The sequence below is a fragment of the Symphalangus syndactylus genome, chromosome 24 (genome assembly GCF_028878055.3).
Source record: "Symphalangus syndactylus isolate Jambi chromosome 24, NHGRI_mSymSyn1-v2.1_pri, whole genome shotgun sequence".
Classification (NCBI taxonomy): domain Eukaryota; kingdom Metazoa; phylum Chordata; class Mammalia; order Primates; family Hylobatidae; genus Symphalangus; species Symphalangus syndactylus.
In genome coordinates this window covers 37,704,793-37,728,262 of record NC_072446.2, presented here as the reverse complement: position 1 = coordinate 37,728,262, position 23,470 = coordinate 37,704,793, and the positions used below count along the sequence as shown (strand labels likewise).

General features: G+C 47.1%; 2 protein-coding genes across 14 annotated transcripts in view; one reads left to right on the top strand and one right to left on the bottom strand.

Annotated features, from left to right (window-relative positions):
* The window catches only part of GGT7 (gamma-glutamyltransferase 7), a 28,755-nt gene extending 18,379 nt beyond the window's left edge, over positions 1-10,376 (bottom strand). For all 12 annotated transcript variants that reach the window (XR_010119406.1, XM_055265908.2, XM_055265909.2 and 9 more), the window contains exons 1-3: positions 10,153-10,376; positions 515-750; positions 20-171 (exon numbers count right to left, since the gene is read on the bottom strand). Coding sequence is in view for 11 of the 12 variants with exons in the window: in XM_055265908.2 (XP_055121883.1) it covers positions 20-171; positions 515-750; positions 10,153-10,321 (557 nt within the window). In the remaining variant the exon portion in view is untranslated. The remainder of the gene's footprint in view (positions 1-19; positions 172-514; positions 751-10,152) is intronic.
* Positions 10,377-14,087: 3,711 nt separating this feature from the next.
* Positions 14,088-23,470, top strand: part of ACSS2 (acyl-CoA synthetase short chain family member 2) — a 51,504-nt gene continuing 42,121 nt past the window's right edge. Inside the window, exons 1-2 of one of the 2 annotated variants that reach the window (XM_055265906.2) lie at positions 14,088-14,379; positions 19,980-20,175. In XM_055265906.2, the coding sequence (XP_055121881.2) occupies positions 14,202-14,379; positions 19,980-20,175 (374 nt within the window). In that variant the 5' untranslated portion in view covers positions 14,088-14,201. The remainder of the gene's footprint in view (positions 14,380-19,979; positions 20,176-23,470) is intronic. The other variant, XM_055265905.2, reaches the window with a different exon arrangement.

Sequence of the window (23,470 nt, the reverse complement as noted above, 5' to 3'; positions counted from 1 at the left end):
GACCTCCACTACTCCTTACCCGCCCAGGCCAGAACTGTGTGGAGCCACGATCCCCAAACATAAGGCTGCTGCCACTGCTGCGTCCACAGAAGATCCCTGTTTACTGAGCACCTCGATGCCCAGTGAAGTGCAGCGGGCAGCGTCGGTCACCACGGCACCCTGTTGGAAGATCTGGGAGGGGAAAGAGGACTCGGTGGGGGCAGGAGGAGCTGTCCACCTCCCTAGGGCACCTCCACTAGCCCTAGAACTCTACGGGGGATGAAGGTCGAAGCCCTGCCCTCTTGTTGCCCTGACTCTGCCCTCATTACCCCAAGTGCCTTCTAATGGATCGAGTCCCTTCCTTGTTCTGTCTCCCTCATGCCCTGGAGCTCCTCCCTTTGGGACCTTCCTCTCCCAAGTCACCACCCTCTCTCCCCTTCCACCACTCAGCCATTCCCCAGTTTCCAGGGTTCCTCAAACATTACCCCACTCCCCCCTCCCCAGTTTCCTCCCCCTCCCCATTTGTCCCCCTCACCTGGGGGTCCCCGAAGTAGATCTGCATGACCAGCGCCACGGTGACACCGGTAGCGAAGGTGAGACAGGCCGTGACGATGACCGTGAGCCCATCCTGGCGGCAGGAGCACTCGGCCGCTGCCGCGGAGAACGGGTCTTTGCGCGTCTCGCGTAGCGGCGACCCGTCTTGGCTGCCCATCTCCGACGACGAGGATGGCAGCCGCTGCAGCCGTGCCGACTTCAGGAAGGAGTCCGGGTCTGCGGGCAGGCAGCCGGGTCGGTCTGGGCATCTCCTACCTGGCCCTGCCCACCCTCCAGGCGGGACTATTCAGCGCTTTCCCTGCCCCGCCCCTGTCACACAATCCCCGCACTGGCTAGCACTACTCACCTTTCCTCATCTTCGCACGCACCCCAGGACAGGCGGGGGCAACGGTGCCCGGTGCCCGGCTAGGAAGAGACAGGGACCTCCCCAGCTGGGCAGCAGGGAGGCTGGATTCCCGCCCCTCCCTGATACCTAGGCCAAATTTCCTGGCACCCAGGGCCCAGGGCTGAGAACAGTTCCTGGGGGGTGGGGTGGTGGTTCCAGCCCTCAATGGAAATCAGTTCCTGCCCCAGTTGGGGCCCAGCCTTCCGTGCAAGGAGGCAGTTACATAAACAAAGTGGAGGGACCCTGCCTTCCAAACTTACTTCAGTTATCCGTTCACTCATTCCTTAAATATGGAGAGCCCTATGCTAGGTGCCAGGGGACGGAAACAGATAGTTCCTGCCCTCATGTGGTTCATAGAGCCCTGGAAGAAAAAGCCAATAAGCAAAGGAGTCTATAATTACAAGTTGTGGCAGGTGCTATGAAGAAAAAGGAGGAAATGACAGAATAATGGTGGTAGGGGAGGGAGGATTCCTTAGCTGCAGAAATCAGGGAAGACCTCTCAGGAAGTGACTTTTAAGCTGAAAACTGAGGGATAAGAAGGAGCCAGCTATAATGTAGAGCAAAGAGTATGTGTGTGGAATGTTCTGGAAAGAGGGAACAGCAGATGCAAAGGCCCTAAGGTGGGAATGAGCTTGGTACATTAGAAAAAAAATAACCAAGGCCTGGGCGGCTCTGGTGTGGCAGGCATGGGGAAAGAGTAGCAAGCGTGGAAGCTAGGCCAGACACACACTGAGCGCAGTGGCTCAATCTTGTAATCCCAGCACTTCGGGAGGCTGAGGCGGGTGGATCACTTGAGGTCAGGAGTTTGAGACCAGTCTGGCCGACATGGTGAAACCCTGGCTCCACTAAATATACAACAATTAGCCGGGCATGGTGATGTGTGCCTCTAATTCCAGCTACTTGGGAGGCTGAGGCACGACAGTCACTTGAACCCACGAGGTGAAGGTTGCAGTGAGCCGAGATCGCACCACTGCACTCCAGCCTGGGTGACAGAGTGAGACTCTGTCTCAAAAAAAAAAAAAAAAAAAAAGAAGATATGTGGGGCTCTACTAGCCTGGGGAGAAGCTTGGGTTTTACCCTAAGGATTATGGGAGGTCACTACTAGAGAGGCTATTTTTGTTTGTTTTTGAGATGGAGTTTCGCTCTTGTTGCCCAGGCTGGAGTGCAATGGCACAATCCTGGCTCACTGAACCTCCACTTCCTGGGTTCAAGTGACTCTCTTGCCTCAGCCTCTCAAGTAGCTGTGACTACAGGCACATGCCACCATGCCTGAGTAATTTTGTATTTTTAGTAGAAGCAGGGTTTCAGCATGTTGGCCAGGCTGGTCTCGAACTCCTGACCCCAGGTGATCTATCCGCCTCAGCCCCTCAAAGTGCTGGGATTACAGGTGTGAGCCACCGCACCCGGCCCACTACTAGAGAGTTTTAAGCAAGAATGTGAAACCATCTGTTCTGTGTGTTGTTGTTTGAGACAGGGTCTGGCTCTGTCACCCCAGCTGGAGTGCAGTGGCACCATCTCAGCTCACTGCAACCTCTGCCTCCCTGCAACCTCTGCCTCCCAGGCTCAAGCCATCCTCCCACCTCAGCTCAGCCTCCCGAGTAGCTGAGACTACAGGTGTGCCCCGCTACACCTGGCTAATTTTTGTATTTTTTGTAGAGATGGGATTTCTCCATGTTGCCCAGGCTGGTCTCAAACTCCTGACTTCAAGTGATCCACTCACCTCGGCCTCCCAAAGTGCTGGGATTACAGGTGTGAGCCACTGCGCCCGGCCTGTTTTGTGTTTTAAAATGATCCCTCTGGCTACTGTCTGGAGACAAACTGGAGGACGCTAAGAGTGGAGGTAGGAGAGAACTGAAAGCCCACTACTTGCTGGTGGCTACGGACAAGTCAGTCAAGTCATGCACCTCACCTTCCTCATTCTAGTAATGGAACTAATCCCTAACTGGTGGGATAGGGGTACAAGGATTCCATGAGGTGATGTGCACCCAGTGCACTATAGGTACTCTAAGTTATTTCTATTCCTTTTCCACCTTTACCAGGGCTGAGACCCTCTTCCATCCCATAGCTCCCTCCTCTGAGTGTTATTAGCTGTGAACCCAGGTCCCTAAATGGCCTAAAGGTCCTAGGTGTCTGTGAACAGTAAAGAAATAGTCTGGTACTTGACCTCATGCTGTACTCACAATACGTTTTTTAAAGTTTATTCATTCAATATTTTTTTAGTACCTGCTACTATGCACTAGGACTATAACCCCTTTAAAAGTCTGTGTGATAATATTAAAAACTGGCCATTTTATTGTTCTGTTTAAAATATGTGGTTCACTGATGCCAACATAATAAACATCCAAGCTCCTTGTGGTGTTTAAAGGCCTACATGATCCACAGTCCCATCTTTTGTGTAAATAAGAAACCAAATAGGCCGGGCGCGGTGGCTCACGCTTGTAATCCCAGCACTTTGGGAGGCCGAGGCGGGCGGATCACGAGGTCAGGAGATCGAGACCACGGTGAAACTCCATCTCTACTAAAAATACAAAAAAATTAGCTGGGTGTGGTGGCGGGCGCCTGTAGTCCCAGCTACTAGGAGAGGCTGAGGCAGGAGAATGGCGTGAACCCAGGAGGTGGAGCTTGCAGTGAGCTGAGATTGTGCCACTGCACTCCAGCCTGGGTGACAGAGCGAGACTCTGTCTCAAAAAAAAAAAAAAAAAAAAAAAAAAGAAACCAAATATATAGATAAAATGATGATATATGCAAGAAATGTTTATAAATTATTACAGAAGTTACTCTTGGGAAAGGATACTGAAGATGGGATGGGAGTTTTTTTGGTTTGAAATTTTTACCACTTATATGTATTTCCTTTTTAGAAATCAATGCATAAACCGGGAGTGCTCGTGCATGCCTGTAAGCCCAGCTATTCAGAAGGCTGAGGCAGGAGGATCACTTGAGTCCAGAAGTTCAAAGCTGCAGTATGATTGCAATATGAATAGCCACTGCACTCCAGGCTGGGCAACATAGAAAGACCCTGTTTCTAAAAAAAATTAACACATATATTTTGAAATCAAAAGGAAAAATTACAGGGAGATAGGAATGGGAAAGGGGACTTTTTTATTTTTCCTCACTATTGCCTTTTTTTTTTTTTTTATCATGAACATGTAATTTTTGTTTTTGGTTTTGTTTTTGAGACAGAGTCTCACTCTGTTGCCCAGGCTGGAGTGCAGTGGTGCAATCTCGGCTCACTGCAACCTCCACTTCCCAGGTTCAAGTGATTCTCCTGCCTCAGTCTCCTGAGTAGCTGGGATTACAGGTGCACGCCACCACACATAGCTATTTTTTTATATTTTTAGTAGAGGTGGGGTCTCACCATGTTGGCCAGTCTGGTCTTGAACTCCTGACCTCAGGTGATCTGCCTGCCTCGGCCTCCCAAAGTGTTGGGATTACAGGCATAAGCCACCACACCCTGCTGTTTTTAAACTTTATTTTCAAAAAAAAGGTTATCTTCTGAGAGTCTCCCTCACTTCATAATGCTTGCCTCTAACCCTCAACATCAGCACCACAGAGTCTGTAAATAAAACTGGAATTTATCCAAACAAACAGATGTTAAACACCTACTGTAGGCACAGAACTCTCCTTGGCCCCTAGAAATGTCTTTTTTTTTTTTTTTTTTTTTGTTAATAGAGACAAGGTCTTTCTATGTTCCACAGGCTGTTCTCAAACTCCTGAGCTCAAACAATCTTCCCGCCTCAGCCTCCCAAAGTGTTGGGATTACAGGCGTGAGCCACTGCACCCGGAATTAGAAGTTTCAAAAGAAGTGTGGGAAAGGGTTTTGAACTTATATTTATTGATGCTGACTACATATTAAGCATTTTACATATATTCCCTCATTGAAGTGTTCCCAAGACTTTATGAAATAGGTCCCACTCTCCCCACTTTACGGATGAGAAAACTAAGACCGAGAAAGGTGATATTGCCCATCTCAGGTCATAAAATGAGTAAGTGGGCCAGGTTTGGTGGCTCATGTCTGTAATCTCAGCACTTTGGGAGGCCGAGGTGGGAGGATTGTTTGAGCCCAGGTGTTCAAGACCAGCCTGGGCAACATAGAGAGACTCCTGTCTCTACAAAAAATTTTTTTTAATTAGCCAGGCATGGTGGTGTGCACCTGTTGTCCCAACTACTCGAATGGCTGAGGTAAGAGCATCACTTGAGCCTGGGAGTTCGAGGCTGCAGTGAGCCACTGCCCGCCAGCCTGGGCGACAGGGTGAAACCCTATCTCAAAAAATTTAAAGTAAAATACAAAATAAAATAAAATGAATGAGTGGCAGGACCAAGAGTCTGTGTAACTGGAAAGCCTCCTTCCCATTGCTCCACATGGCATCAAGAGCCATTTCTACCCTAAGAAACCAATCTTACAAGCTAATTTTTGTTGCTATTTCTTGGTACTTATTGTTTTGTTTTTGAGAGATAGACTTCCTGCCAGGCTGGAATGCAGTGGCGCAATCTTGGCTCACTGCAACCTCCGCCTTTGGGTTCAAGCATTTCTCGTGCCTCAGCCTCCGAAGAAGCTGGGATTATAAGCATGCACCACCATGCCCAGCTAATTTTTGTATTTTTAGTAGAGACAGGGTTTCACCATGTTGGCCATCAGGCTGGTCTCAAACTCCTGGCCTCAAGCAGTCCACCCGCCTTGGCCTCCCAAAGTGCTGGCATTACAGGCGTGAGCCACTGTGCCCGGCCCTAGGTATGGTTTAATTTGTTTTCTCCAGTCAGATATAAGGATCCAGGAGGTAAAGGTGACATGCCCCTATCATAGCTATTCAAGACTCTCTACTCCACCAGTCCATCATAAAGTTATTCATTTATACAATAAAAATATTCACTGAGTACCTACTATGTGCACTGTGGAGCAGCTAGGGCAATAATAGTGTTGATTTTACTGATAGGGAAGAGCAACAGCAGGATACTGGGAAAAGATTAATTTGCGACCAGAAGAAATAAGTCTTTTGGGAGAAACATGACAAGTTCAATTTTGGTTATTATAAATTTGTGGGACACCAGAAGAAGCTGTCTGGAGGCAGCTGGCCTAGTAGATATCTAATTTTTACCCTCAGGGCTCATCCCCGGTATCTGCTTGGATACCACTTCTCATTCAATTTTCCTTTAAGGAACATTCTCTCTCCTCTCTCAGCCAACTCCCTCATCCCTGACCAAAGTATATAACCCAGACTTGGCCAATCAGAACAGGTACCTCTGTGCAGTAACAGGCATGTGAACAAAATCCAGGCCAATAAGACCCAAACTTTGTTATTTTGCTGGAACTATTCGGAACAAGAAAGGCTCCTCTTTCTATTACGCTTAAGTTGCTAAGTTGGTAGGATGTAAGCCTGTAGCTGCTGGGGGCATCTTGCCCCTAATAAAATGGGAGGCCTTCTGCCAATGAAGCCCACCAAAAGAAGGCAGAGCAAAAGATGGAGAAAAGTCCATTCCTTTTTAGGTACCTTAATCCAGCTATGCCTGAAACCCCATATCCCTGGACTTTTCAGTTATGCTACCCAGTAAAATTCTCTTTTTGGATGTAGCTCAGTTAAGCTGGGTTTATGACAAAATAATCCTGAACAGAATTGATTATACAAGTCCAGAGTTTAGGAGAGTGATCTTGGCTAGAGGCTAGGGTCATCCCTGGCTTGTTGTTTACTCCCTTAAGGAGAGAATCACTAAAATAAATAAATAAATAAATAAATATATATATAATATAAATTATATATATATAATATAAATTATATATATAAAATATAAATTATATATATAATATAAATTATATATATATTTTGAGACAATGTCTCACTCTGTTGCCCAGGCTGGAGTGCAGTGGTATAATCTCAGCTCACTGCAGCCTCAACCTTCAGGGCTCAAGCCATCTGCCCACCTCAGCCTCCCGAGTAGCTGGGAATACAGGCATGCACCACCACACCTGGCTAATTTTTGTATTTTTTGTAGAGACAGGGTTTCACCATGTTGCCCAGGCTGGTTTTGAATTCCTGAGCTCAAGCAATCTGCCCACCTTAGCCTCCCAAAATGCTGGGATTACAGGTGTGTGCCACCATGCCCGGCAGAATCACCAAAGATGTTTGAACCAGGGAGTGACATGACCAGAAGTGCAGGTCGATGGATGGATTGGGGTAGGGACAGGGGCAAGAGGGAGGAGGCAGGAGGAGTAGCTAGGAGCCTATGAGTAATATTGATAAGAGAAGTTGGTGGCTTAGTCTACGGTGGTGATGACAGGGATGATGAGTAGAAATTTGGAAGATACTTAGGAGGGGTGCAGAGAGCACTTGATCACCATTTGGAAATGAGAAGAAAAGGAGGAGTCCAGCATGGCATTCATTATTGGGAGACTGGGTGAATGGCAGGGTCATTAATGGAGAATGGCAGTGGAGGAAGAGCAGGTGCATGGGGAAGGGATATGAGTTCAAAATAGAACATGCTAGAGATGAGGCACTTGCAGTACATCTGGAGACACAGGCCTGGGAGAGAAAGGAACACATGGGCTTGGAGCTCAGAAGAAAGAAAGTATTTCCCAATCTTGGAATGATCACTGTCTAGCTCTCTTTCCCACAGAGCCTGATGTGGGGTGCCTGGCACTTGGGTTTAGGGAATGGCAGGCTAGAGGCTAGCTGGGCACAACCAAGGTCCTGGCTAAGAGGATGGTGCTGTGTCACTAGATGGTACCACTAGGTTGAGAACACAGGAGGCCATGTCAGCCTGCAGTCTGGCCTAGGTGAACCAAGGGAGCCTTGGGGCTTGGAAGTAGGATTGGGAGATATGGCATTCAAATGATTACACTGAAATGATGGCAACACACAAACCTGGCGCATAAATTTGGCATAAGATATAAGCTCCCAGAAGCTCAGATGACTAGGATCTCTGCTGGATTTCCGTACAGGTGAGGGCACAGCCTGTATTGAACTTCCCGAAATACTCCCTGAGGTTTTGGAACTTGCTCTCTCCTACCATTCTTTCATCCTGAGAGCTTCTCTCTCATGCATTTATTCATTCAACAATTATTGAGTGCCCAATAAATAAATAGAGATGAGGTTGTTGTTGTTGTTGTTGTTTGTTTGTTTTTTTGAGATGGAGTCTCACTCTGTTGCCCGGGCTGGAGTGCAATGGTGCGATCTTGGCTCACTGCAACCTCTGCCTCAGCCTCCTGAGTAGCTGGGATTACAGACACCTGCCACCAGGCCTGGCTAATTTTTTTTTTTTTTGTATTTTTAGTAGAGATGGGATTTTGTCATGTTGGCCAGGCTGTTTTCGAACTCCTGACCTCAGGTGATCCACCCGCCTCGGCATCCCAAAGTGCTGGGATTACAGGTGTGAGCCACCACACCCGGCCAGTGTATTTTGTTTTGTTTTGTTTTGTTTTGAGACTGAGCCTCACTCTGTCACCCAGGCTGGAGTGCAGTGGCGTGATCTTGGCTCACTGTAACCTCTGCCTCCCCAGTTCGAGTGATTCTCCTGCCTCAGCCTCCCAAGTAGCTAGGATTACAGGCACTATGCCCAGCTAATTTTTGTATTTTTAGTAGAGATGGGGTTTCACCATGTTGGCCAGACTGGTCTTGCACTCCTGACCTCAAGTGATCAACCCACCTCAGGCGTGAGCCACCGCATCCAGCCTAGGGACAAGGTCCTGATGCTGGATAAAGGAGAATGAACAAAACAATCATGATCCCTGCCCTCATGGGGCTTACAGACAGGGAGTAATCAGATAATTGCACAAATAAATAATCATAGATTTTGGTAAATGCTAAGACATTTACAGAGGGCCAGAAGAAAACATGTCAGGCAGTTCCAATCTCTAGGTCAAGAGAGACAGGCATTCTCTGTTGAGCTGGAAGAGGAAACTAAGGCCAGGACAGGGTAGGTGTGCCCATTGTCGCTTGGTGAGTCAGGGCTGTATTAGGACCAGAAGCCTCACTCCCGACTACTGAAGGCCTAGCTTCAGGCTGATATCCATCACGACACATCTTCCCACTCCTCTCTCTGCTACCTCCTGATTCCACTCCCTTTGGAAAATAAGTTTTGATCTGCAGCCCTGACATTTGATGCCCATAAACCTCTAAACCCCATCTTCATTATCTCCTCACCCCGCCCCATATAGAGTGCAGTCCAGTCAGGTTGGCAAGGGCTGCTGGTCAGGGCCAGATGACCAGAAAGTGTAGAGGAGGAGAGAATTTGGGGCTCTCAGACTGGGAGCAGCTAGGGAGGGGCCAAGCTGGAAAAGCAATATCTGCCAAGCTGGTAAGAGACAAGGCTCAAGTGCAGGCACTGCGAGGAAGCGAGAGTGAGGTAGAAGGATGCTCTAATGCCAGGAAGTGACGTGCAGGGACAGAGGGATGGGGGATGAAGGATGAAGAATGGAGGGGAGGATGGAGCTGGGCCACAGGGCTAGGAGGAAGAGCAGCAGGGAAGGAATGCAAAGAGAGCTCTTTGCCCCCAGGTCTCTTCCAATCCCTGTCTCCTCCCTCTCTTACCCCTACTTCTCACAATTCCAGCAGAGGGCTGAGGGGAACCCAGTAAAATTCTGGAGACTGCTTCCTAGGGAGCAGAGTACCTTACCAATACCCCGGCCAGATCCATGGCTCAGGGAGGGGTGGGGTAATCCACAGGAGAGTGAAGGCGTTCTAGTCCCCAAGGACTTTGAGAGGTCATGCAGTCCATGCCTCCGTCTCCCAATACCCAACAGAGGGGAATCATATTCTCTTTACCCCTCCCTAGACATGAAGAGATTCTCCGCTTCTCCCAGACCCTCTGCTTCCCACAATCCCTGGCTGTGGGGAACTTCTCTTAAGGCATAGATTGGATCCCTCTTGCTGCAGTCTCTGATTTGGTTTCTCCTATCCTGTCCTCTGTAGCTAGAGAAAGGCCTCTTCTGGGTGGTCACAGCGGTTCCTTAGGATCTCCCCTCCAACATTCCTTCATCGTTAGTTGGTTCTTCCCAGAAGGTAAGCCCAATGCCTTCTGCTGCAGTCCCCAGCATCCTCTCCGTTGTCGCATCCTACGCCTCCAAGGCAGAAATGCACCCCCTTCCCCACCAAATAATTAACAGAGACTAGGGAGAAGAACGGAGAGGTCCAAGAAGATGGGGATGAATTAAGGAGATGGAGCTGGAGGTGGATGCTCGACACAGAAGAAGGAAGACCGGGGACTTCCCAAGGCAGGGCAGGGACGGGGTCAGCGGGCCTCACCGGTGTCGGGGTCTCCCAGAAAGGCGTCCTCGTCCTTGCGGCCCCTCAGCGGGGCCGCGGGCGCCGGCTCGTCCTCGGGCAGCCGCGGGAAGCTGGTGATGCTCATGTAGTCCACTGGCGAGTAGGCGCCCAGGGCGCTCTCCTGGCTGGCCTCGTTCTCCGCCGCCATTCTCACCCGCGCCCCCCAGCAGCGCAGCGCCTGCCGGAAGTGGCTGCAGCAGGGGAGTGGGAGGGCGGAGGGCGGGGCCTGAGCTTCGGGACAGCCGGGAGGGGGCGCCTCTCCCCGCCCTCGGCCGTGTCCCGGTCTGACTCGCCCCCGCCTGCTCAGCGCTGTCAGCCTGCAGCTGGCACACAGGTGCGCCTAGATGGACAGCCAGGAAGGCAGCACAGGGTCGAGGGGAGAGCCCGGGGCAAGCGAGACTTCAGTGGCTCTGCACTTTACGCAGCTCAGGGACCAAACCCCTTCCCCCTTCCAGTCTGAATGCAGCTAGTGTCCTCCTCAAATCCCAGGCTTCCTTTTCGGGCCCCAGATCCTTTCACTGACCGCAAATCCCTCTCGACCCCAGATCCTGTCTCTCACCCCAAACTCCTCGGACCCCAGACCCCTCCTTGAACTCCGAGATCCTCCTCCTCCGATTTTAGACTCCTCCTCCGACCTTAGACCTCTTTTTCGACTTCAGACTCTGTCTTCACCCCCAAACCCTTTTGAAAACCCCAGCCCATGCTTCATCCCCAGGCCTCTTTGACTGCAGGCCCCTCTTTGGACAACAGATCCCTCCTCTGACCTCAGATCCCTTCCCGCACCCCGATACTTCTGACTCCTCTTTCAACCGCATTCTCAAACTTTAGTGTGTGTTAGGATCTTTGAAAGCGGATCTCCAGATTCCTCTCCAGATCATGATTCAGTAGGCTGGGATGAGGTCCTTGGAACCTGAATATTTACCATCATTTTAAGAATTTTTTATGTGGTTCTGGAAAGGACACTTTGAGAAAGAAGGAGTGGTGGTAGTGATGGTAGGGCAGGAGTGGGGCAAGGTGGGGAATAGGTCCCCATAGTCTGGATGTCTGGGTTCTATTCTGCTACCGCTCAAACACTGCGTAATCTTGGGCAAGAAAATTAGTCTATCAGTTTCCCCATCTGTGAAATGGAAAGAATAATAGTACCCATTTTAGAGGGTTGTCATGAGGATTAAGTAACAGAATGGAAAGCGATTAGTATAGGGCTTGGCACCTACTCAATAAATGGCCTCATCATCATCACCATCATCATCATCATCATCATCATCATCATCATCATCATCATTGCCTTAATCTGGTAGATTCATTCCCTCCAAACCCATCCATCCTCTCTCCATTCAGAAATTCCAACCACACTACAGCTTGTACTACTTCTCCATATCCAAGGATGAGGGAGGTTCCTTCTCTTACGAGGTCTCTGGTCCAAACTTTCATTGTGAAGTCCACAGGAAGAGAGGGGATGCTGGTGAAGCCTCTATACACACATCCTTTCTCTTCCCAACCCCAGACCAGTCTCAGGGATGGCCTGAAGTGCTTGAAAAATCTACTATATGCACAGCAGCTGCAGTAGCAACTATAGACAGGAGGGGGAAGCAGTGTGTCGGGAACAGCTCTGGGGTTTGGGAGTAGGACTTGGGAGAGAGGATAGGAAGGAGAGGGCTACTCAGAGCTGTGTGGTAAGAGTGCCCAGGGAGGATAACAGTCTATCACCGAAACGTGTACCCATTGTGTGTGCCTCTCCCCACCCCAGAGAGTTCTTATCTCCTCAGTGATGTTTGTAGGGTCTATTACACTACCCTGAGGTCTAATCCCTCCAGTGGGACCTTTCCCCACTCGAAGAGGTCTGCACCTTCTCAGTGATGTCCACTCCCACAGTGTAGTTGGCAGCTCCTCAGTGGAGTTTGAGTCCTCTGGTAGGGTCCGTGTCTCCTTAGTAAAGTCTATATCCTCTGTATCTCCTAGGGGAAATCCATGTCTCCTCACTAGGGTAAGTGCCCTTCAATGCCATCCTATTAGCAGGTCCCAGGGCCCTTCAGTCAGATCTGAGAACTCCCAGCAACATCTGTGCTCCCTTAGTGGAGTCCATGTACTGTCAGTGAAGTGTGTGTCCCTTCGGTGCAGTGGATATCTCCTTAATGAAAGTATCTGACCCTTTGGTGGGGTCCATGTCCACTCCAAGAGGTCTGTACTCCTTCAGTGGGCCCTGAGATTCCCACCATCTTCGAGATTGGGCAGACTCTTGGTCTCCCATAGAAAGCTTTTTTTTTTCAGCTTAGGGTGTGCAAGGTTTACGGTCAGCTGGGCAAAGAGCAGGGAAGTAGCTGGGAAGGGAGGCTGGGCTAGATGGGGTCGCAAGGCCTGTGTAGGCTTCAGGAGGTGGGAGCTGCCTGCTTCAGGCCTCAGAATCACTCTCGGAGTTAGATATTTAAGAATCCTTCCTGCCTTGACAGCCAGTCTGTGAAATGATGGTGAGTTGGGCCCTTCGTGGTGAGTGCAGGTGAGAGACGGAGGAGGGTCCTGCCTGACTTCTTTCTGCAGTGGAGGGGCTAGAGGGAAGCTAGAGGTAATTAAGCCCAGGTTGCGGTGGTGGTGGTGTGGGTGTCCCTTGGTGAAGTAAAGAGATTGTGAAGGAAAGAAGAGAATGTGGGCCGGGCGTGGTGGCTCACGCCTGTAATCCTAGCACTTTGGGAGCCCAAGGCAGGCAGATCACCTGAGGTCAGGAGTTCAAGACCAGCCTGGACAACATGGTGAAATCCCATCTCTACTAAAAATACAAAAATTAGCTGGGCGTGGTGGTGTGCACCTGTAATTCCAGCTACTTGGGAGGCTGAGGCAGGAGAATTGCTTGACTCCAGGAGGCAGAGGTTGCAGTGAGCTGAGATCGTGCCATTGCACTCCAGCCTGGGCGACAGAGTGAGAGACAGTCTCAAAACAAAAACAACAACAAAAAAAGATAATGTGAATGATTTTTCCTATTTGCACAGACTTTGATATTTTACAAGCCTTAGCTTCAAGCCTGATGAGGAAGTAAAACCAAATCTGGAGTCAAAGAACCTAGCTTTGGCCTTAACTTGGTCGTTATTTGCTCTCTGACTTTGCACCAGTTCCTTCCCTTTCCTGGGTTTGCCATTTGTGCAATTAGGAGGTGAGTTTATTATAAAAAACCTGAAGGTGTCTCCTAGTCTTCACTTATTGAGTCTAGTACTTTAGATCTGGATGGAGATTTGTGAAGGCAAGGAGATTGAAGACATGTCCTCATAAGAGGGAGAAAATCTGAGCTGGTTCCAGGGTGAGCAGAGAGGGGGTACTGTCGCCAGAGCATGCCCTCAAGGTCATGGGAGAAGTTTTTCCGGAGGACGGGAATGTGGGTGTGGCTCAGAGAGGGGGGACCTGGAGGGAAGGGTGTCACCTGGAAGGGACCCTACGCCAGATGGTTTTCCAACTCAATGGGGTGATAGTCAGGACTGTGCAATCAGACCACGGGGCGGCTCCGCGATGGACCTTACTCAACTCCTCTCCTTAGTCCATCCCTTTCCCTTTCGATCCCTGCCCTAACCCAACCCCTTATCTGTCACTCCAAGACCCCACCCCACTCTGGTCACTCCATGGCTGTGCCTCCTCTCCTGTCACAACCAGCCGGGTTACTCCCCATCACTCCATGGGCCCACCTCCTCTCCTGTCCCGCCTGGCCCCGCCCCTCCTTGGCACTCCACGGTTCCACCCTCTCCCTTGTCACACCCGGCCCCGCCCCTTCTGCTTTCACTCGACAGTGTCACTCCTTCCGGCAAGTCAGCTCCGCCCCTATCCCTCGACTTTTCCTTTCAGTATTTCTGTCCTTGCTAACCTCGATCCCTCCCTAACCAGGCTTGGCCCCGCCCCCTCTGGCACCGCCCACCCGCCAGACTAAGCCACGCCCCAACTCACCAGGCCCCGCCCCTCTCCGGAGGACCCGCCTCTAGTTCGGCCTGTTTTCGCAGTGCCGGCACCCGCCGCGACCGCAAAGGCGGCCACGGTTCTAGGAACTTGAAGTGATGGGGCTTCCTGAGGAGCGGGGCCGGAGCGGCAGCAGGAGCCGGGGCCAGGAGGAAGCTGGAGCCGGAGGCCGGGCGCGGAGTTGGTCTCCACCGCCCGAGGTCAGCCGCTCCGCGCACGTCCCCTCGCTGCAGCGCTACCACGAGCTGCACCGGCGCTCCGTGGAGGAGCCGCGGGGTGAGGCCCGGCCCGGGCGGGCCTGGGGATGTCAGTGAGGAGAAGAGTGGGGGCTCCCTTGGGAAGCTGAGGGGTCCGTGAGGAGATGGAGGTTCTGTGAAGGAAGAATTGCGGTTCTTTGAAAATGGAAAAGGGATTCCGGGAGGAGACGAAGGTTCCATGGGAGCTGGGGAGTTCCCTGGAGACTTGGAGGGTCCTTGGGGGAGATGTGGGTTTTTGCGAGGAGATGCGGAATTCCGTGAGGGAAGAAGTGAGGTTCCTTGAGATTGGGACGGGGAGGTCGGCCAGGAGAGTGAAAGTTTCATGGGAAGAGAAGGGAAGTTCCTGAGGCGAAAAGAGGGTCTCTAAAGGGCGACGGGAGCCTTGAAGGGAGGAGGACCACGAATAGATCTTTCTTTGCTTCCCTTTCACACCAGCTCAGCCACTGCCTCCTGAGACCTTTAACCTGTGAACTGTTGAGGGCAATAACGGGTCTGGTTCCCATCTTGGGGTCCTCAGATTAGTAATGGAGTCTCCGATCTATTTTTAGTATATCGGACATCCCAGTGGAAATTACGCGGTGTAAGACTGAACGAGTTACTATAATGTCAAGTTGTTTTATTTATTTTTTTTAAACTTGGGCTGGGATTGTATTAATAATAATTCAGAAGTTCTGATAGATGGTTCTATGTCTGTTAAAATGGATGAGGAAAATCGGCCAGGAGCAGTGGCTCACGCATGTAATCCCAGCACTTTGGGAGGCCGAGGCAGGCGGATCACTTGAGGTCAGGAGTTCGAGACCAGCCTGGCCAACATGGTGAAACCCCCGTCTCTACTAAAAATACAAAAATTAGCCGGGTGTGATGGCGGGCATCTGTAATCCCAGCTACTTGAGAGGCTGAGACAGGAGAATTGCTTGAACCCAGGAGGCAGAGGTTGCAGTGAACCAAGATGGCACCACTGCACTCCAGCCTGGGCAATAGAGCAAGACTTCGTCTCAAAAAAAAAAAAAAAAAAAGTATAAGGAAAATCCCCCTACCCTTGCCCTCAGTCTGGGTAAAGGATAGATAGATAGATAGATAGATAGATAGATAGATAGATTGTTTGTTTTGAGACAAGGTGTTGCTCTGTCACCCATGCTGGAGTGCAGTGGCCCGTTCTAGGCTCACTATAGCCTCCAACTCCTGGGCTCATGCTATGTTTCTGCTTCAGCCTCCTGGGTAGCTGAGACTACAGGCAGACGCCATGACACCCAGCTAATTTTTTGTATGTTTTGGAGAGAAGAGGTTTTGCCATGTTGCCCAGGCTGGTCTTGAACTCCTGGCCTCAGGCTTTCCTCCTGCCTTGGCCTCCCAAATTGCTGGGATTACATGTGCATGAGCTACCATGCCTAGCCAAGGAGTCAAAATTGCACCCCCATTGGGAGGCAGCATGATGTTTGGTTGTGGGACAAGCATGGGCCAGGAATCAAATCCAGAAAAATCTAGATTTAGACCCTGGCTCTGCTGTTCATTTACTGTGGGGTCTTAGGCAAATGTTTAAGCCTGTCTGAGATTCCTTTTCTTCCATCTATAAGATAGGACTAGTAATACTTGCCTAATGGGTTTGTATGAGATCTAAAGTGTGTAATAAGTGTGCACTATAACTTGCCTAATGCACAGTACACATTCAATAAATAGTAGTTAGTCTGATACAATATAAATCAAGCAGTTACCAAGTAATGCAAGACAGGATTCAATCAAGTGTAAAGTGGTGGAGTTGGGATTTGAACCAAGACAGTTTGACTGCAGAATCCATATCCTAATAGCAATGCTATTCCTCTTCCATGACCCGACAGAATGTATTTCACCAAATTCCGTCAAATACAGAATTTCTACCAGGGAAGCAGCCTCCTAATTTGTCCTCTCTTGCCTAGTTTCACCAACTTCAGTCTTTCCAGTAGATTTATTAAGACACCATTAGATTGATATTATGGAAATATGCTTTCATATGTCACTGCAAAAACTTTCAATAGTTCCCTGTTTCTGGCAGTTTCTAATTAAAATTCTGCTTTTCTTTTAAGACCTCCAGATAATCTAGCTCCACCCTGCCTCTCTATCCTTATCTCCCACTACTTGCTACCACTCCCCTCATTCTAGATAGATCATTCTCCTTGATATCCTGGATACACACTTATTCCCACCTTCTTGCCTTTGTTCATTTCCTTCTGCTTCTCTCTACCTAGTCAAACTCCACCAGTTCCAATAGAGCATTCCCTGATCATCCCAATTTATGCTCTCCTTTTTCCTCTTCTGAGTATCTTTAGTACTTAGAATCTATGCCATTCATCCAGATTCACACACACACACACCCTACCCAAAAAAAACCCCAGAAAAACTAAGTGTGCATTAAATTCAGTTTTGTAGCCAAACATGGTGATGCACGTCTGTAATCCTGCTACTCAGGAGGCTAAGACATGAGAATTGCTTGAACCTGGGGGACGGAGGTTGCAGTGAGCCAAGATTGTGCCACTGCACTCCAGCCTGGGCGACACAGCGAGACCTTGTCTCAAAACAAAAACAAAAACACCTCAGCTTTCTTCATTCCTTGTTGATGGACTTAAATGTGGTTTATAAATAGTTTTATATACTATGTGCCTACTATTATCACTTGAAAATATTTTCAAGTATTTGTATTCTCGTTATTAGTGTGTGGTCCTTGGCAGAGTTTCCTGTGCTTCCTGAGCTTCAGTTTTCTCATCTATAAAATTAGGATAATTAATGTATACTTTGTAAGACCATAATATCATAAAGATTAAATGAGATTAGTCCAGTCCCTGATACATGAATGGCATTTACTAAATACTAGCTCTCATTTGCTTTCTCTTTAATGGCCATTTATTATTCTATGGTATTACTACTTGTATTACTAGTTTTCATCAGTTTGTTATTGTTGGGCTATTGAGTTGTTTCCAGTTTCACTATTATAGTGTTGCTATAAACATCTCTTTACTAATCACTTTTTTTCTTTGTGATTATTTTCTTGAAGTCTATTCCCTATAGTTGAGATAGCAGAGAAAAGGGTATAAAAAGTTTTATGGGCTAGGCGTGGTGGCCCACACCTGTAATCCCAGCACTTTGGGAGGGCAAGGTGGGCTCCTAAAGCTTGAACTTAGGAGTTTGAGACCAGCCTGGGTAATATGGCCAAACCCGTGGCCAAACCCCGTTTCTACAAAACAAACAATGTGCGCCTGTAGTTCCAGCTACTGGAGGGGGAGGGGGCGCAGCTGAGATGGGGAGATCACTTGAGCCAGGGAGATGGAGGTTACAGTGAGCTGAGATCATGCCACTGCACTCCAGCCTGGGTGACAAAGAGCGAGACACCAAGCTAAAAAAAAAAAGTTTTATGGCTCTTGTCATGCATTGCCTTGCTATCTAATAAGACTGTGCCAATTTCTTACAATGCCATTATTGTGTAAGAGTATCTGTTTTCCCAGGGCCACCCAGACATTGGGCTTAATAATTTTTTAAAATTTTTACTAGTTTTCTAGGTATATAATGGCACCTTGGGGTTGATTTAATTTGGATTTCTTTAATACATTACAAGGTTGTATACTATGTGATTTAGCTTTTGATTATATTCTGTCTTGTACATTAAAAAATATTTCATGTGTTAATCTTATCTCTCCAACTAGATTGTATAAACTCTAAATTGTATAACCTGAAACAAATGACTTAGCTTCTGTGAATTTTATTTCTTATGAAATGAAATGAGGGAGTGATAATCTGTAAGGTTACTTCCATTGTTATGGTTCTAATTGCTTCTCTTTCCTCCAACTTTTTTTTTTTTTTGAGACAGAGTCTTGTTCTGTTGCCTAGGCTGGAGTACAGTGGTGCAATCTCAGCTCACTGCAGCCTCCACCTCCCAGGTTCAAGCGATTCTCCTGCCTCACGCTCTTGAGTAGCTGGGATTACAGGCACCTGCTACCACACCTGGATTTTTTTTTTTTTTTTTTTTTTTTTTTCTATTTTTAGTAGAGACAGGGTTTCACCATGTTGGCCAGGCTGGTCTCGAACTCCTAATTTCAAGTGATCTGCCCGCCTTGGCCTCCCAAAGTGCTAGGATTACAGGCGTGAGCCACAGCGCCCGGCATCCTCCAACTCTTGATTCAGTACTCAGACTATCCTAAATTCTCTGCATTCATATGTTTTACCTGTTGAGTACATTTTCTGCAGAATAGCTAGGCAGATATTTTAAGGATGTAAATTTGATCCTGTCACTCTTGCTTAAAACCCTTCAATGAATTTTCATTGCTCTTGGGATATATACCAAATTCCTTATTATACACAGAATTGCATGATTTGCCCAGTTTATGCATCAATTCCTGCTATTCTTTCCCTTATTCTCAATGTTTCAGCCTCAAGGAGTTCCTCCTAACATATACCCTTGGTTCTCTCTCATCCCAGAGTAGTCTCTTGTTTTCATATGGGAGTGGAGAAAAACTTCTATTCATCTTTCAGATTTTAGCAAAAATGTCTCAAGGAAGTTTAAATCTTGACTTCGTAATTGTGTAACCTTATACAAGTTATTTAACCTCTCTGAGCCTTGATTTTCAAGTTTATAAAATGAGAAAAGGCTCCCTCCTAGAGTTGTGGTAAGGATTAAATGAGATAATACATATGAAAAGCTTAAAAAAACATTTGGCACATAGTGAATAACATTTACACAAGCAGAAGCTGGAGAAGGAGATGCTCAATATATAATTGCTGAGAGAGAATGTACGAATTAAGAAAGAGTTGGTCATGGAAGGTTCTGTGGGTAAGGAATTTTTTCCTTTCACCAATTACTTCATTAAAAAATTTACTTTCTAGTTCGATAGATGGTGAAAAAAATTGTACTTGATTTCAGCAGAACTCAGTGGTGTGTACCTATAATCCCAGCTTCTTGGGAGGCTGAGGCAGGAAGATAGCTGAGTCCAGGAGTTCAAGACAAGCCTGGGCAACAGCAACAAAAAATTACTGATTGCCTATTGTGTGCTAGGCATTGTGCTAGTACTAGGTGGCTCTGATTTTAATAGATGGTAAAAAATGAGTAGGCAGTCTTGAGGACAGGAGGAAGAATTTGAGTCAAGATTCAGCCCAAGAGAATAGAAGATGGGTTAGAAGAGTGGTGGCTGCTGGCCAGGAGTGGTGGCTCATGCCTGTAATCCCAGCACTTGGGAGGCCGAGGTGGGTGGATCACGAGGTCGGGAGTTCGAGACCAGCCTAGCCAACATAGTGAAACCCTGTCTCTACTAAAAATACAAAAATTAGCCAGGCATGGTGGCATGCACCTGTAGTCCCGGCTACTCGGGAGGCTGAGGCAGGAGAATTGCTTGAACTGGGGAGGCAGAGGTTGTGGTGAGACGAGATCATGCCACTGCACTCCAGCCTACGTGTCACAGTGAGACTCCATCTCACTCAAAAAAAAAAAAAAAAAAAAGAGTGGTGGGTGCTAAGATTAGACAAGTAAAGAAGGGACCCAGATGGTGGGTCCTAGGGCAAGGAAGTTATAATTTGGTCCTGTGTATAGACTGGTAAGCCTTCTGAGGCTAAATATGTCTGAGAAGATTAATGATATCTGGGCTTCCATTTCTGTTGCAGAATTCTGGGGAGACATTGCCAAGGAATTTTACTGGAAGACTCCATGCCCTGGCCCATTCCTTCGATACAACTTTGATGTGACTAAAGGGAAAATCTTCATTGAGTGGATGAAAGGAGCAACTACCAACATCTGCTACAATGTACTGGATCGAAATGTCCACGAGAAGAAGCTTGGAGATAAAGTTGCTTTTTACTGGTAAAAATATCTATCTTATACTTGGTGGCAGATAAAAACACTCATTTGATACTTACAACAACCCAGTAGAGTAAGCAAAGTGTCATCAATTTAATGTCTCAGGTGAGGAAAAATACCTCAAGGAAGTTACATGACTTCCTTCAGATCACGTAACTAATATGTGACAGAGCTGACGTTCAAAGCCAAGTGTCCTGACTTCTAGTCTAGTGTTCTTGGCTTTGCAGTTGAAGAGGGAGAAAGGGCATTGGCAAATGGAAGAGAACAGGACTGAGTAGCTTTGTTCCTCATTCTTGCTTTGGAAGACAAATAGTGCTGGGTTTTTCACCACCACTACTACCACTACCATTATCATTATCTTTTACAGAGCTGTGTGCCAGAAACTATGCTTAAGTGCTTAACAAATATTATCTCCTTTGATACTTATAATAATTATGAAAGCACTATTTGTTTTCCTCATTTTACATAGGTGAAAACTGAAATTCTGAGAAGTGACATATCTGAAGTGAAACAACTGGTTAGAAGCAAGGCTGAGATTCAAACCTAGGCAGTATAATTACAGAGCTTACACACAACCATGACACTCTATTACTCCTCTAATTCCTTACCTTGGCCTCTCAACAGCTTTGTAAAATAGGAATTCTTAGTTTCATTTTATAGGTGAACAAATGAAGCATTGAAGGGTTATATAGTGAATAAGGTCATAGAGTGAATAAGTGGTAGAGCCAGGATTCAAATTCAAGTGTGCCTGACTCCTTGCTTGTACCACAAGCCATGCAGCCTCCCCAGCAGGAAATTTCTAAGACTGCTTCTCCCAGGAATTTAGCTGTCTAGGAGATACTACTATACCGAATCCAAATAGGACTTTGAAATTCCAATAATTGGGGTGTTGCTTCTGCCACAATCTATGAGCACTCAGAGTTGATTTATTGTTTTTGTTTTGTTTTGTTTTGTTTTTTGGAGACAAGCTCTTCCTCTGTTGCCCAGGCTGGAGTGCAGCGGCATGATCTTGGCTTACTGCAACCTCTGCCCTGCCTCCCCTGCTCAAGCAATCCTCCCACCTCAGCCTCCTAAGTAGGTGGGGGACTACAGGCATGCATCACCACATTTGGCTAATTTTTGTATTTTGTATTTAGTATTTTTTGTAATGATGGGGTTTCACCATGTTATCCAGGCTGTTCTCGAACTCCTGAACTCAAGCGGTCCACCTGTCTTGGCCTCCCAAAGTGCTGGGATTAGCGTGAGCCACCATGTCTGGCCTGATTAACTAGTTAAGCTAGCCAGTAGGAGCAGCTTGGATGCTTCATGGGAGAGTTAAATTGAAACTCACTCAATATCTTTGCCCAGTTTGTGTGATATATTGAGAAGAGCCTTAATCTGAGAGACAAGAAATTTAGGTTCTCCTTTCAACTCTGCCATTAACATGTTGTATAATCACAGACAAGGCATTTAACTAAGAGTCAGTTTCCTCTTCCATAAAATGGGGATAATAATTCTACCCTTGTTTTTCTCACTAGATTGTTGTAAGAATCAAATGAGATAACGTTGTAAAAGCACTTATTTGTTTATTGGAAAACACTGTATAGGTGTGAGTGGTCTATTATTATATTACCATTGCTTAGTTGGGGGCCAGTTTGTCACTGAAATTCACTGTCCATTGTGTCTGTTGAGACTCTCTTTAGCTTCTGCTCTAGAGCTTTATGCTTGAGCTCCACCCAACACTTGGGCTCATTTCCCAGGCTCTTTAAAGATCAGAAAACCTTTAAAGATCTTCAAAGGAGGCCGGGCTTGGTGGCTCATGCCTGTAATCCCAGCACTTTGGGAGGCTGAGGCAAGAGGGTTGCTTGAGCTTAGGAGTTTGAGACCAGCCTGGGCAACACAGTGAGACCCCATCTCTATTTCACAAAAAAGAAAGAAATAGGCTGGGCATGGTGACTCACGCCTGTAATCCCAGCACTTTGGGAGGCCGAGGCAGGTGGATTGCTCGAGCTCAGGAGTTCGAGACCAGCCTGGGCAACATGGCAAAACTCCCTCTCTACGTAAAAGACAAAAATTAGCTGGGCATGGTGGTGCACGCCTGTAGTCCCAGCTACTTGAAAGGCTGTGGTGGGAGGATTGCTTGAGCCCAGGAGGCGGAGGTTGCAGTGAGCAGAGATCACACCACTGTACTCTAGCCTGGGCAACAGAGCAAGACCCTGTCTCAAAAAGTAATAATAATAAAAATAAAATAAGAAAAATAAAAAGAGGAAAAAAAAGATCTGAAAAGGAAATGCTTGTATCTGAATTTGTTCCCTGGTTTGAAAGAACTCAGGTGCCTAATGGAAAACAGAATACACAGGCCAGGGTTTTCAATCACTGGAGAGTTTTCCAGAATCCTAAGGCCTTTTTTTCTAGAGCCACCAGTTCCCCTACCACCCTTACCTGTACAGGCTCTGGAGAGCCTCTCTTTCCCCATCTGTAAAATGAGAGGAGTAGACTAGATCAGTGTTTTCCAAAGAATGCTTCAGGAACCGCTAATTACTGGAGCTATTAGTAGGGGGCTTCTTAATTCATAAAATGATTGAGTCTGAGAAACACTACATAATAAATTGCCTTTGTGTGAGATTCCCAATGTATATTAGCATAGTAAAATCTCCAAGGTGTCCTACATTAGAGATACCTGGTTAATTTTGTTTAACATAGGATTTCCCGAATTTATTTAAGCCCCAAACACTTTTTGCCAGCATGCTATTGATATCACAAGAAGCAGTGTTCCATGGAACACCCATTGGGGAAGCACTGGATTAAATAATCTCTAAATTTACTTCCAGTGCAAAATTCTGTAACTCAGAAACAAGACATCCTCACTCCGTTTTTACATTGGTCACTGTGTCAACAACAATTGTTAAAGATATTGGATACTCAGGGCTGCATTAGGCATTATGGATATAGGGGTAAAAAGGCAGGAGACAAGTACCATATAGGCAATTACTATTTAATTATTTTATGTTTATAGTAAAGCAAAAGCAAAATACAAATAAATTGCATTTTATTATAAGAAAGTAAAGTACAAACATGCCGGATATGTGGTTACTTCTCTTTGTTACCTCTATATTTTTAAAGATATGCTTATACTGCTATTTTTCATCATTTTTAAAGAAAGTGTTGATTTCTTACTATGATAGATAAGAATTTAGTTCGTATATACCTCTCTAACTTCCTTCTCTCTTCTTCTCAATATAATTATAGCTGTTTTCTAGTTAATTTAAAATCAGTTTACATAAGAATAGCATACTATGGTTATATTTCCTTTTATGTA